The sequence below is a fragment of the Nanorana parkeri genome, unplaced genomic scaffold (assembly GCF_000935625.1).
Source record: "Nanorana parkeri isolate BGI_ZX_2015 unplaced genomic scaffold, ASM93562v1 scaffold808, whole genome shotgun sequence".
In the NCBI taxonomy this organism is placed as follows: domain Eukaryota; kingdom Metazoa; phylum Chordata; class Amphibia; order Anura; family Dicroglossidae; genus Nanorana; species Nanorana parkeri.
In genome coordinates this window covers 300,575-315,912 of record NW_017307076.1, presented here as the reverse complement: position 1 = coordinate 315,912, position 15,338 = coordinate 300,575, and the positions used below count along the sequence as shown (strand labels likewise).

At 40.1% G+C, this 15,338-nt stretch overlaps 1 protein-coding gene across 2 annotated transcripts in view; it reads right to left on the bottom strand.

Moving 5' to 3' along the window:
- Window positions 1-386: 386 nt before the first annotated feature.
- GRM3 (glutamate metabotropic receptor 3) overlaps window positions 387-15,338 on the bottom strand; it is an 84,536-nt gene continuing 69,584 nt past the window's right edge. Inside the window, exons 3-5 of one of the 2 annotated variants that reach the window (XM_018565050.1) lie at window positions 13,037-14,100; window positions 8,892-9,066; window positions 387-654 (exon numbers count right to left, since the gene is read on the bottom strand). In XM_018565050.1, the coding sequence (XP_018420552.1) occupies window positions 578-654; window positions 8,892-9,066; window positions 13,037-14,100 (1,316 nt within the window). In that variant the 3' untranslated portion in view covers window positions 387-577. The remainder of the gene's footprint in view (window positions 655-8,891; window positions 9,067-13,036; window positions 14,101-15,338) is intronic. The other variant, XM_018565051.1, reaches the window with a different exon arrangement.

Below are 15,338 nucleotides of genomic sequence, written 5' to 3'. Positions count from 1 at the left end.
ATGTATTATGTATTATGAGTATCACTATAACTTTATTTGGCATGTCTATTGCAGGACAACGGGGAAGCCATACATTCAGTTTACTTCATCGTCTCTCTTGAAATTCCCTAGAAAGTGCAAAAAAAATACAATTAAAAATATTCTTATCCAAGAAATACATGCTGGAAACTATTATAAAGGATTTATTACTGGCTTCTTTACATTAATACTGCTGCAGTTGTGCAAAAACAACCAGTTACATGTTCTGTAACTATAAGTAACTTAAAATGCATGTTAACATTAGATACAACCTTAACTCAGCTTACAAAAACATAATAAAAAATGACAGGACCCGGACACTGAAATGGTCAATGCCATCATTACTTGGTAGACACAGCGACATGTGTAGAGAATTCAAATGAAAGCTTATTTACATGGTCTCTTGATCTGTGGATAACAGTATTCATTGAACCTCTAGAACAGCATTTTATACAGTCCTCAAAAATATTTCTTCTAAAAAAAAAGACAGGACTGCACAGCAAGTGCATAATATATTCTAACAGTCTAAAAACCGATTGCACTGAAATGTTTAGAACGATTATAAGGAAGATGTAGTGGAGTCTAGCACTTCTCCTCCATTGCAAATGGTCGGTGTATAGTGTGCACTGGCTGAAGCTGAAAGACAGAAGAAAAAGACAAAAATAAAACACAATAAACCATTGGTATGACAAGTTTCATTCACTTTTCACAATATTAGATCTGAAGTATGGATAGTTGGGTCAATTCCATTATGTGTCCTGCCACCAAGTGACATTTTTATCTAAGCAGACAGTTTGTATCTAAACGTTTGATTCTGCTGGGTGTCTGTGGAAAACCATCAGATTTGCTAAGGTTATGGAGAATATAATTAGGTTATATGGAAAAGATTGTTGATGTAGTCATTCAACAGTCTGATCATGTGTAGGCACTAATAACAGGACCAGAGATCTAAGAGCAACAGTATATACAAAGTAAACGCATTGTTTGGGAAAGATTTGTGCTGTTTATTAATATAGTTGATTCTGAAATTATGTTAGATTCAGACCGAATTATTTGAATTCCAATGTTATAGGCCAAACCCAAATTTCAGCCAATTCAATTTTTTGCCAATTTGAATTCTAAAAAGGCTTTTCATACGTATATCTGCTTCTGCTGTTGACTGCCAGTGCCACAAGATCCCACTCTTCTATCTTTGTATGCCTTGTACCAAGAGCTTCCCAGACCATTCTGGACAATTTATCATCATTTGCTGCTATATAATGTACACTTTTTTGGACCCTGGCTCAGATACCTATTCATTTCAATGGGACTTTAAGTTTGGAAATTCAAAATTGAAATTCAGGGCAAAAAAAACAGGTTCTGCAGATCGCTTCCCACTCCCAAGAAGTTATATGAACCAAGCCCCCTCTCAAGACTAACCCCATGTGACCCTGTTTAAGTCTGAGTGGCCAAAGACTAAGCCTGAACACTGCCACATGTGGGGAGGTTGCCATAAGGATTTCTGCCCGCCTAAGCTGCCACACATTAAGTAGGCTGGGATGCTGTTGCAGATGGCAAGGGAGTGGCTTGACGTGGTAAGTTTAAAAGCCTGGGGAGGATTTTCCTATCTTCAGACACTGCCACTTTGCCCTGGTTGTTGAAAGTGTCAGTACCTCTTTAAGGCATAGCTGCACTAGAGTTTAACCTAGTAATTGCATGATATCAGTGCAGGTGCTCAGATGTATCTGTACTTATCACTAGTAGTCTCCTTAGAGGCAGTCCCGGAGCCTCCGTGCCGCTTCAATGACGGCCCAGCCTGCAGGGCATCAGAGAGGCCCGGGGACCACCAAAATATTTCTCCCGGACTACCGGTTCGCGACCGCTGTTCTAAAGCACCCCAGAAGTGAGCATTTGAGTCCACCCCCTCCTGCCCCCTGTGCTTGACTATTGGTCCGTAATAAAGATACGTGCAGTTACTTATTGATGGCTGCACTGAGATGGTGATTTACTAATATAAATTACAGTTTAGGTGCAGTGTAAATAAGTCAGCCTCTGTTATTTATTAGCACAAATAGCTGCTATTACAGCAAAGGCAGGCAAATATCCCAAGTTAGCATGGTCCATAAAGACAAGACTGATTTTGGTAGACTTTATGAGAAAATACTTTTATTACAAACCCTGCTTCTACTGTGATATTTCTCATTAACTGCCTTATTGTGCTTGCAACATAATGGTTTTATTGTCTCTCTAGGTTAGCCCCTTTTCATCGATTGAAATTTCCAATACTGGTACTTTTCAGAGTAATAATAAAGATTTCAAAGAAAACACTCTGCTAAGGTAGTTCAAAATTAAAATAGTTATTGACAGGATTCTTCATGCAGGAATCTTCTGTGCTTGCCAAAACCTGAGACTAAATGAGTCCATTCATAAAGCCTATCAGAATCATGAGAAGCAATGCATCGCTTATTCCATTGTAGCAGTTTTTCATGTTCAGGGCTCGAAAATCCACTCGTCTGCTCGTCTGTGACAAGCAGACAGTGGAGCCCGACGAGCAGCTTCCAGGCCGGCCGTTGTAATTACACGGCCGGCCGGGAGCTTTACAGTCAAGCGATCGAGCGTCTATAGAGACGCTCGATCGCTTGTGTCAGAAGCTGTCACTGCCGTTGCCGGTCCCGAGATCCGCTGTGCCCCGATGCGGCCGGGACCGGCACGGCTCTGTGACAGGAGATCAAAGGGAGTTCAGTACACAAACTCCCTTTGATCTCCTCTCAGTCCCCGAATGCAGGAAGTGATGTATATTACATCACTTCCTGCATTCAGTGTCACTCTCCAGCTAGAGAAGCTGATGAAGCCGATCTCTGCCTCATCAGCTTCTCTGGGGGTCCTTAGGTGACTTTAGGGGCCTTGGAGACCCCTGATGTCTCCATTAAGAGGACCTGTCATGCAAATTAGCTATCACATAGGGGGCTTCTTAGCCCCCCATGTAATAGCAATAAAGTTGTGTTAAAAAAAAAGTAATATAAAAATTAAAGAATCATAAAAAAATAAATAAAGAAGCATAAAAAAAATTAAAAAAGAAAACATTTTTTTAAGTCCCCCGCCCCCCACATACACACGTAGATATGCGTCGGGTGCGCCTACGTGCGAAAACGACGATTGCGCCTATTGTGCTGCACATGTTACATATCGCCGCAAATGTCGGAGTGAGAGCAATAATTCTAGAGCCATCAATCACTGATAACACTAAACTGATGAGCAGTAAAAGCATTTTAATCGTCGCGTATGGGCGTTTTTTGCGATTTTGCGGGCGCACGCAATTTTAAGGCTTGACATGTTTGGTGTCTATTTACACGACGTGACCCCGACTTTTATGTTGTACTAAAAATATGGGTAAGAATAAATGTTTTATAACATAGGGAAACTTTTTTTTTTTTACATTTATGGTACTTTTTTCATTATAAAGTAAAAACAAATAACCCCCTATGGGGTCACAAAACAAAGCTCTATCTGTCCCCAACATTTTTTAACATATATTGCAAGGCTATAGTCCGGTCATGCTGACTGGTGAAATTTTTGACTGACTGGTGAGACACCGCCAAATTTTTCAAGCCCTGTTCATCTTCATAATTTGTTCTATGGAGTTCCTTTTGTTGGAAGCGGAATAAGTACAAGACATCCTCCTCTAGTGTGTTAACAGATTGGTGGACCCCTGTGCCTCTTTGGGGTCTCCCATCTTACTTAAAGTGGCACTAAAATCAGGAGTTAAATCTTAAAAATGCATTCAAGTACCTTAACTAGTATCCAAAATGTATCTTATTTGTGTATCACTCTGCTCTAGATCCTCAATCATCTCTGAATTGGTGCTGACACTGTCCTTCCTTCTGGATGGTGGCTACTTTTGTTCCTCATGGTCTGTGTGTTGTAAAGTAGTCACCGCTCCAAGCTCACTCCTATGATGGACTACAATCTTACTTTTAGTTTACTAGTTTATATTGAGATTTTAGTCTATCACAGGAGTGATCTTGGAGTGATGGCTACTTTACAACACACACAGGGAGCATGGGGAACAAAAGTAGCCACGCTCCAGAAGGTTGGACAGTGTCAGCATGAATTCAGAGATGATTTGAGGATCTACAGCTGAGTGATACACAAATAAGATACAGTTTTGTTAATAGTTGGGGAACATGAATGCATTTGTAAAATGTAATTCCTGAGTTTAGTGTTAGTTTAAGTGTATGCATAGCCCAATTTTTTTAAATTATTTTTGAATACGGTAGAGAAGAGTTAGAAACCCCCCAAGTTTTTTATTGCTGTCTGTGTCTCTGCTGGCGAAATGCACCCTCTCTATTTGTACTTGTGACCATTGTCACAGAGACAGAGAGTGAGGGGCAATACAACATTTTAGAGCTGTGGCCAGGTAAGGAGAAATCTTCCAGTGGGAACACCTGTTCCAGCGACAACTGTCTAAAAGCTGGATTCCCCACTCTTGGTACAGATTTCTTCTTGATTCCTTTTCTGTCTCTAGCACAGGATGTGATGGGAAAGCTTGTACATGGGACATGGACCACAAGCATTCAGCCAACAGAGGTTTTAACCCTTCCCCTTACTCAATCAAAAGCAAAAAAAAAGAAATACATTTAATTTAGATAATTTTTAGGTTTAGGTCATTTAGGTAACAGTTTTCTATACCTTTTTAAAGGTGCGTAAAAACCAAGCCAATCCCCAAAGAAGACCTGTTGGCTGTACATACACTTTCACAAAATTTTTTATGTGGCTATTAAAACATATTTGCTGTTTTATTAAAGGAGAACTATGGGGGTTAAGGCTTTTCCCCATAGTTCTTCTAAGGGTAACGGGAGGACACAAACTAGCTTTCTCCCGTCACCCTAAGCTCAGTATACTGCAAGCTACAGCTTACAATGTCTGGATCCGCCCAGCTTGCAGTTCTCCATCAGGTCCCCCTCTGGTGATTGACAGCAGCAGAGGGCGAGTGCAATAGCTAGTTTTCTATTGGCTATTGCAAAGTGAAATAGCCAATAGGAATCTAGCTATGCATTCCTATGGTGTTTTTTTTTTATTTATTTTTTTGACGGCAGCAGATGTCACTGCTAGCTCCACACAATCATTTTCTATTTTTTTTTCTACTGCCCGGAGGTACCGGGCAGAATAGCCGAGCCGGTTGCCGCTCGCGGGCATTCGGCTATTCACTCACTGCTGTTCGGCATCTTTAAGAATAGCCGAACAGCAGCGAGTAGCCTGCTGGAGGTTCGGCTTAGCCGATCCAGATGTTGGATCGGCTGAGTCGAACTCCTTTCTGCACTTCGGGTCGGCCGAACATGCTGAGCATGTCTGGCCGACCCGAAGCCACACAAAGCAAGCCGATGTACGGCTGATTTCAGCCGATATACAGCTGAAATCAGCCGTACCAGCCTGAAGTGAATAGCCGAACAGCGTGCGGCTCACTTCACCTCGGGTCGGTTGTTCACTCGGCTGCCTACGGCAGCTTAGTGAGTAGACCCCTATGTGTTTTTTTACCTTTGTGCATTTTCTGCATTAAGGTAAAAAACACTCCAGTACCCTTGAATGCCCCCACCTCCAAACACTTACCTTTGGTCTGTGTCCACTGCCGCCAGCTCCAAGACATCTGCGCTGCTTCCCCAACGTTCCGGGTTGTAGAGGAGTGATCCAGAGAGCACAGAGGACAGGGCAGCGATAGGCTGCTGCAGCTACCTGTCAAATTACTGTGAGGAGGAAGGAGGCAGAAGCAGGGGCATGGCTTGCCGAGCTCTGTATGTGTCAGTGGACACACACAGCTAAACTCAGTTCCTAGCCAGGAGCGCACACAGGAGACATCCATATGAGGGGAGGGCAGTGTAAAAAAAAAATAAAAGAAATGGTGCACTTGAAAAAAAACAAAAAACTCATTAAAATATATCTACTATGCTGAATTGAAAAAAAACCCCAAAGAGTTTAATATCAAAGGAGTTGATTTATTAAAGGAGGAGAAGATGTTCACTTTGCAAAGTCACAATTCACTTACTGAAAGTTAGTAAATAAGGTAAACCGGTGTTCACTTCAATTATCCAATCATGTGCTAGAAATTATTTATATATACATACACACACATACACACACACACACACACATTAGGAAAATTCGTTTCATCAAGTCCTTTATATGCAAATTTAAAAAGTTTCCAGAAAAGTAGCATTTAAATACTTAAATTACAAAATTGCTAATTGGCTAGATAGTGTTCCATTGTGTGATGGAGGAATATTTTGGTTCAGCATTAAAATATCCCTGAAAATGATTGTAAATGACATAAAAGCTGAGCGAGCCTTACCATGCTCTACTAGACAAACATTATTTATTAAAGTCAGTAGTAAGAGTCTCAAAAATGTTGTTATTTCTTGTTGAACAGGCCCCCTATGTCTGCCCCTGTGTACATACTTCATACATATGCACATGTATGACTTGTCATAAACCATTTAGTAGAGCCCTGCTGACCAAGCTTTTAAATGGAGTATATGTGTTTTCAGTAATCTACGGTGGATCTCAGGGATGCCTTGTTTTCCTTTTAGCAAACCGCAGTTTGGATTTAAGGCTTTTTAGCACTACTCAAATGGAGCAGGTAACAGTAGGAAACTGTGAAAAAGGCCTTTTATGCTTTAACCAGAAAAATTAGGTTTAGTAAGGGAAAAGACATTTTAAACTACATGAAAAATTGAGTAGACAAATAATTGCACAAGTAATACATTTATGTAGCGCCTGCTGGGTCATCTACCAGCTTTTTAAGCCGCTCGCAAGAGTGTTCCTTGGATAGACAGTCAGGGAGAGAGGAGGAAGAGGTCTGCTGATTGGCTGATACTGCAGCCTTGGACAAGAAGAGCCCATTGGGGGCTGCAGAAAGAGCGGCAGGAACCTGCAGCAAGTGTGGGTGGCCATGACAAGAGGGACCGTGTGCTGCCTAAATCCAGGCTCCAGGGAGGGCCTGGGAGGTTGTGTGTGGCTCAGGGCTGCCGCTGCTGTATGCTATTTCTCCAGTATTCTGCTGTTCCAGTGTTGTGCTACCATGTGAGACTGACAGAGACAGTTGCACAGATCCACACAGGTGTAGGATGGAGAGGTAGGTTCAAGGCTTGGCTGGTTACCTTTCGCTTGGTTCAGGGGCTGTGATTCTATCCACCCAAAAACACCCTGAACGGGAGAGCCACCATGACTGCAGGGTAACCAGAAGGACCTCACAAAATCACTGGAGTTGTGGAAGGTCTAAGGGCCAACACTGTATTAATGTTGCTATTGTTTATGCTACTGTGAGGAGTTCTGTCAAGAGGGGACTGTCCTTTCATGCGGATTACAAATCTCCCATTTGGGGGAGAGAGTGCCTCACAATGAGTTAAGGGCCCAGATGTGGACAGGACTGAGTAATCTTCTTACTAGCCAGTGACTTAGATTCAGGTTCTAATTGGGTCATTCACCTGTATATGAGTTTGCTTGTGTCCATATCTGTTTCTATATCTACCCCACCAATTTCCTTTTACAAGGGTTTACCCCTTTTAATAAAGCCCATTAAAACTGTTTCCAGGTGTGTCGGTGTCACTTGAGTCCAGGTACAGGACAGGTCATTGGTGAAAGTGGCAGAATGAGCCAACATATTCAGCGGCTCCTCTGGTAAGTAGCAAAATATTTATCACTGCAATTACTTAAAGCTAAATTTAAAGGTAAATTATGTATGTAGACCCAGATTTGTTAATTCTACTGTGTTCCTTGTCACCTATAGACTGTCAAAGGCACCCGCACTTACTACATTTTTTGTGTTGTAGTGTCACTGAAGCCCATAGCTTAGAGTAGCACAGTTTGTAATACAATATGCCTGCCTGCTCATGCCCACCCTAATGATAGAAGAGACTCCACCTACAGTTAACTAGGAGCACTAGATGTTGTAGACTTCAATCTCTCCCCAAACACAAACCTTATCCAAAATGTGCCACACATACAATTGATGTCAGGACTCACAGTTTCCAGGCTATTGATTGGGCCATAGGAGCATCACCATTGTTCCCCACCCCATGGGCAACAAATTAACAGGGTTAAATAAAGTGTATTTAGGCCATATTTTTATATTTCAGTTACACATCTAGAGTGAAAGAGGTAAAGAAAGGTATGCTGTATGCTGCTAGGGAAGGCTGTGGTTAAGTGAATCTGTTGCTTTTCCTGTGTGGGCAAACCTCTTATTCACTTTAAGAAGGAAGATGGGCAACTCAAATGTAAAAACAGCTGTGGAAAATGTGTCCTGAGATGGAAAAGCACTTGGATATTGACATAAGAATGGTTTTCACTAAAAGTGAAGAAGGACTATGCTGACATCAGCACCCACAATGTTTAGAACTATAGGGCGCAAAATCAAAAGGTCAAAAAGCTCCTTTAATTGTTCACAATTTGATCAAACACAGCCAGCGGGATTTGGGGACAACTTCTCTTTCATCAGGACTATATATGATTTGATATGAAGATCTTCTTTAGGGTTGGAATTGTAATTGGCGGCAGCAGCCACAATGCAGAGCTTCTGTGGGTCACGAGCTTAAAAAATTCTGTTATAAACCATGTGAGCTGAAATAATTTGTCTCCACGGTCAAAGACATGGAGGCTGACTCATTGACATTTATGTGGCTGGGACTTTACAGACAAAAGGGGCAAGAGGATTTGTTTGGGCTTTGCCATATTTCATGGTGCAGTAGGTGTTCCATATACACTATACGTTAGTGAGAACCTGACGGGTAAACCCTGAGCCTCTCAGAATAAATTATATCACATATTGACAATTTTTAAGTTAATAACATAATATATTTAATTGGCATCAGACAGAGTGTAAATCTGTATTTGAAAATACTCACATTGGGAATATGTAGTTGCAGTTCCACTGACACTGAATCTGTTTAAATGAAGTCTGTGTGTTACAACATTTTTCTGAGGTTGAAAAAGAATGATGTGGGCTTTGGGTGCAAACAGGCATCCTAGCACTACAAAACCACTTAGACTTACTGAAATACACATGGTTGTAGTTTGGACCTAAAACAAAAGAAAGAAAATTATGTTTCTAAATCAACCTTCTGTTGTATACAAAAATCACCTACATACAGAATGTACAGTACACATAAATTAAAAGATATTACCCACAGGAATAAAGTATGCTTTTTCCCACAAGACATCCCTATAAACTGCAAATTTCCAGTTCATTAGAAATTACAGATTCAAAAGTGAAACACCATAGAGCTTTACTGAATTCAAAATAGACTACTGGCATTGCGCTATCCTCTGCATGTATAACACATTAACTATTTAATCTCACTTCATAAATAATATGGTTTAACTATTACAATTATCTGCAGTGAGAAAAATAGTTATAAGCTATTGTTCAAAGTTAAAGAATAGGCTTTATTTACCAAGCTACAGCCATCATAATTTGCCATATTAACAGGTATTTTCAGCCATGTGACTGTTAATTTCAGTTCTCAATGGCCTCTAAATGGTGGAAATAATTGTTGCTGCACATTATGCATTATAAATTAGACAAATAACTGTATTTGTGGTTACACAATATAAAGGCATCTCTGTATAAGGCTTCTCCTCTTATTCTACTTTGTAATACTACTGTATATTTTATTATATAATTTTATTGTACAAAAATCAAGTTTAGCACTGTCTGCCCTTTATGGGTCATAGTGCTGTGTTTTCATAATATGACTGGTGATGGCATCACAGCCCTAGTCACTAGTAAGTAGACCACAAGGCAGTCTGTGTGTTGGGGTGCACACTATTTACTGGGTGCAGCTGGTCCTAGAGATCATTTACTTGTCCCCCAACTAGAGACAGTAGATTAGAAGTAGGAAATTATTTTCTTACATAAAATACATAATTTATAAAGAAGCCATTATGATTTGTATAGGTTAGTCAGATCTAAAACTATTTTTTAAGCATAAAAGTGAAAGCAACAGCATTACAAATCTGATTAAATAAATGTAGCCACACTGCCTGAACCAAGAGTGACTGTTTACATTTAGATGGTGTCAGACTGTAGTCAGTCTGATCCTGACTTGATAGTTCGGCTTTCTGCTGTTTATCCTCCTCTGGTGAGTGTTTGCTTCTGCCTGCTGCTCTGGAGTGACCCTGGCAATAGTGTAGGAAAATAGTGCGCAAATCAGAGTGAGGAATGTATGTACCTCCCTGACCAACCAGTGGTGCATGCTGGGAGGGGCTATAAATATTTAGAGAATAACCTTGGGAAGTCAGAATGAGTCTCCCTGAGCTGCGGCTTAGGGGAGGGCTATGTGCTCAGACTGAGGCCTAGTTGGTGAGACTTGAGGATGGAGATGACATGGGGTAGCTTCTGCATGTATCAGGAGCCAGGGAAGTTGGTCCTCTACTGAAGCATGGAGAATTATTTCTGAAATGAACTGGTAGCTATAACGTAAAGTATTTTACAGCCAGGATCTCACACCACAGATTTCCATATTGGCTTAAAGGTCCTCTATCTGTGAAGGCTTTGAGTACTTTTTCCTTGATATTTGGAGTCTGCAATATCCTGTGTGTCCTGTGCCTGAATCCTCTCTCCCAAAGTTGTTTAATAAAGTTCAACAAGCAACATCGGTGAGGAAATCAGTTTTATCAGTCACCACTGGAGGGCTGGTAAGTGCTTTTGGGGCAGCAATGGAGCCTTAAACACTAGACAGGTTAGCAGAGACCAATCTATCCAGCGGCTCCTTCGGGGGGTGAGCGCTACATATAATTATATCTGTGCAAATAACATCTATAAAAGAACTATATCTCTTTCAAGGTACAGATATAGTATATCCAGTCTGAAAACATATTACTCTAAAAATCCTAAATCCAGGAAGACGAAATTAAAGATAATGTTTAATAAGACACTGACTTTGAGGCTCCTTAATCATTCAACAGACGTATTAACTAGGGATGTTCAGATACCGTAGTTGGTACAAGTACAGATACTTTTCCAGCTCCAAGACTAGAATAGAGAAAAACCCAAAAGTTAGGAGGCAGCTGTCATTTTTAAGGAGCATACAGGGCTCCTGGGATTTGTGTATCCCTGTTTTAATGTATGATTTGTTTTATAAATATATATAAGGGATGCACCAATACCATATTTTCCAGACCAAGTACAAGTAATTGTCCAAGTACTCACAGATACAATTACTGATACATTTTTTTTATTGTCATGTGACAGTTTTTCTATGCCAATACAGACTAATGATTTCAGGACAGTGGTGGGACCCCAGGGCCCGATCACAGCTGCAACTTCTGCAAATATTGGCACTGTTATCTGAACTGGCATCTGAACATCCCTAATATTAACACCAAAAATTATCTTGTAAGATCTAACCGTACTTAAGCTATACCATTTTATGAGAGCCCAGAGGCCAGCATATCACAGGCAGGGTCATTGTGAAAATGAATTCTAATATATTTTAGCTATAGTAATTCAAATTCACAGACAGCCGTACACATCATACTCAAACTCTTGTGTTTTCAGATACGTAATCCTTTACCTTAACATTTTCTTTGAAAACCACATTTATAGGCTTTAAGAGTGATGTTACATGAGTACTTTTCAAACTGCCACTTAGCTAATGGGAAAAGATCTATCTTGTAATGCACCCTGGATCAGCTGAACAGACATGTAATACTGGATTGAAAGTACTTGTCCCTTGTCATATGGCAGCAATTTTACAGTGAGGATGCCACCTGCAGGGTTTCTGAAGATTAATTACACCAGAGTGAAAAGTGAGAGAGTTGGCTATTCATTTCCTCCCTTAATCACCGCTGTGTAAAGTGACCATCTGACATGTCCCTACAACATTCTGTGATGTAGCCCTAAAACAATTCCAACACCAATATATAATTCATTGCATTACAAAACGTGATAAAGCCCGACTCCAGTTTAAAAAACAAAAAATAAAAAAATAAACCAACAGCAAAAGTTAAATAAAAAAGTAGGTCTAACTGCAATGTTGGGTGCACAGAGGCATAGTGGTTAGTACTTCTTCCCTGCAGCACTGGAGGAAGCACCATTTGCAAGAAGTTTGCATGTTGTCCCTGTGCTTGTGTGGGTTTTCTTCCGGGTACTCAAGTTATCTCCCACACTCCAAAGACATGCTGGTAGGTTAAATTGCTTCTGCCTAAATTTAACCTGTATGTATGCATGTGCGATGGGATCTTAGATTGTAAGCTCCTTGAGGACAGGGAATGATGTAAATGTGCACTATGTAAAGCACTGCTTAAAATGTTGGCACTATATCAATACCTGTAATTAAATAAATACTTACCTTACCTCCAGTGCTTTCCCCTGCAGTAGGACCACCAGATTGTACTGCTCTTCTGGTTTAAATGACCCCTAGCATTTTTTAACTCACTTTCTCTGAGCACAGCTCATAAAAGACCTACCCCTCCAGACTCACAGAGAATGCTCCAGAGATCATTACATGGTGCCATTGTCTACAGCATTCAGAACCTACCCACAGCTGGATGAAAAAGAAGAGGAAGAGGAACTGGGATGTCACATGACTGGACCAGTTATGTATATAATATAAAGGTACAGGGTGCTCTGAGGAAAGGGGGAGGGCCGGAGTTGGGCTTTCTCCTCCTCCCTCCTGATTCCTGTGGCAGTCCGTCCCCCCCGCAGCTATGTATCCTGGATTGACCCATCCGTGGGTCCAATTATCTTTTACATATGGTACCTAAGATCCACCCTATTTTATGTTTCTTTGTATTTCCTTTTTGTTATTACTGTATCGTTTGTGTGATTTTATCTTTCTTGTTGATTTTGATTTCTGTCTTGTGTCTAAAACAATAAAAATACATAGAAACAAACATTGTTTTAAAAAATTAACACACATATTGTTTATATTGTATTAATCTCTTTTACGAAGTTGAACATTCTAGATATTCCCTTTTTGATCATAGGTATATTTAGGGCATCATATTTAAGGCCATAACAAAACAATTTAACATATAATGAACTTACCCTGTAGTCACTTGATGTCACATAGAATATGGGAAGGAATGCAAGCCAGATTATACAAGTTGTATACATTGTAAATCCAATAAACTTGGCTTCATTGAAATTTTCTGGGCATTTTCTTGTTTTGAAGGCATACACTGTACACAATATTACTAGAACAACATCGTATGTTAAAGAAATCAACATACTGGAATCCTTGACATTACATTTCAGTATGACAGTTTCTCTCTTCTCAGGAAGTGTAAACCGCCTCGTTCCAGGATACTCCAACATTAACCACACAGACACAATGACAATCTGAATTGAGATGAGACTTAGACATATGATGACTTGAGACTTGGGGCTGATGAATTTAGGTCTTTGAGCACCTTCTGTTACACCACTGAAAATTCTGGCAATGCGATTTGTCTTTGTTAGAAGAGCTGAGTAGCAAACTACAAAAGAGGTCCCAAGTCCTAATCGGCGTAGAGCACAAATGACTGGGGAAGGTTTGGCTATGAAGAAAAATGTCATACAGTAGCACATGAATACGCCAATCAGTAGAATATAGCAAAGTTCTCTCCCTGAAGCTTTTACTAAAGGAGTACTGTTATTCTTGACAAAAACTCCTCCGACCAGGAATGTACAAATAAAACCAAGAAAGGCAATTGTCACCGGTCCAATAGCCCATGCATCTTCCCATTTAATGTAGTCTTCTGGTAGGTCATAACAACCAGTTAGATCTGAGGTTGGCCACCGCCCTGGACCGCAGTCAATGCATGTGAACTCATCAGCCAGGTACTCATAGGTTTCGCATGGAATGCAGATCCAGCAGCAAACATCTCCTGGTTGCATACTTTTCATTTCATTTGGTGCACATGGGTCACTGCACTGTGAAGTTGGTACCACACTCTTCGACCACTGTATCAAGTCAAAATCCAAGGACAGGGTTTCCGCCCACTGGCCTATTTTTAAATAGGAGTATTTTCCATTGTTGTACTGGAAATTGAATACATTGTACAGACCAAGCCCATCTCCATATGCATCAAACTTCACAAAGCTGTCTGCACTTAGAGGAATAAATGGAGCTGTCAAAAGAAATTAGAATGCATTAGAATATATATATTGAATTAATCATCCATCCAACTGTCATAACAATAATATTGCTCACTTATTGTCCTAATGAAATGCATAATATAGGCTCAAATGTATAAATGATTTTACTCTTAATACTCCTGATACTTTGCCATGCTACCCCTCCCCTCATGTGGTACCTAGAGCTTATTGAAATACCTGGTACTTTCATGTATTAAAGAGCATGTGACTCTCTTTTCCCACATTGTAGTGCTTGGCACCTGAGTTAGCCAAACACTGGCCCCAAGCACTGTCCTGTGGGGTATGGTGTCTTGTGCAAGTTCCAACAAGGACCAATACCAGAGTTACACAGGGCATTATGCACAGGGCTCTGGGAGGCAAATAGGGTGGTAGAGAATATGTAGGGAAAGTAACTATGCATAGAACAGGGACATAAGTTTTTTTGTTTTCTCTGGAGGAAAGGATTTAAAGCATTTACAGTGTATTCATACCTTCATTAAAAAAAACAAAAACAAAGAAACAGCAAGAACAAGATCTTCAATGGTTGCCTTCCTTCCTTACAGTCTGTTGTTTATTCCAAAACTATAAAGGATCTATTTATAAACCAATACTCATGTCCTATGCTCCTCAGCTTCATCTAGTGGCCATAATGCAGTATGACATTACATTCGACCTGAAAAGAAAATATACTAAGAATGTTAATTTTAAGAACTTAACAGAGATTCACAGGTTGAATAGCTCTGCAAATTGTTTATAAACAGACCCCTAAATGTGCTTTACAGATTTATTGAAATATTTCCTTAACTTGTGTAGATCTATCAAGAACGCTGCCTAAGACCTAGCCTAATATTTAAATCTGACAAACATTGGTTTAACTTTAACCATAGTAGCCCACACAGCTGCTAAAACCTCATAACACAGTTGAAGTTTGTAGTTCTGTAAAAAAATTAGTTTAAAGAAGTTTGTGTTATGGTTATATAGTACTTGAGTTATTGTGTGTAGTAGCATTTACAATTAATTTCAATTTAATGTTATGTAAAATATCCTGGTGGTAATTATTGCTGCCCTTTAGATATGAGATGCTAGAATAGACTGGGGATGAACTGAGGACAAAATAGATAATTTTGCTGTGGGACTCTGTAGGTATGTTCCTGATGATATATATCTTCTGCAGACCTTAGTGCATTTCAGCTCTTCATACCCATTGCTTGTTATTGTATCTCTTCAATAA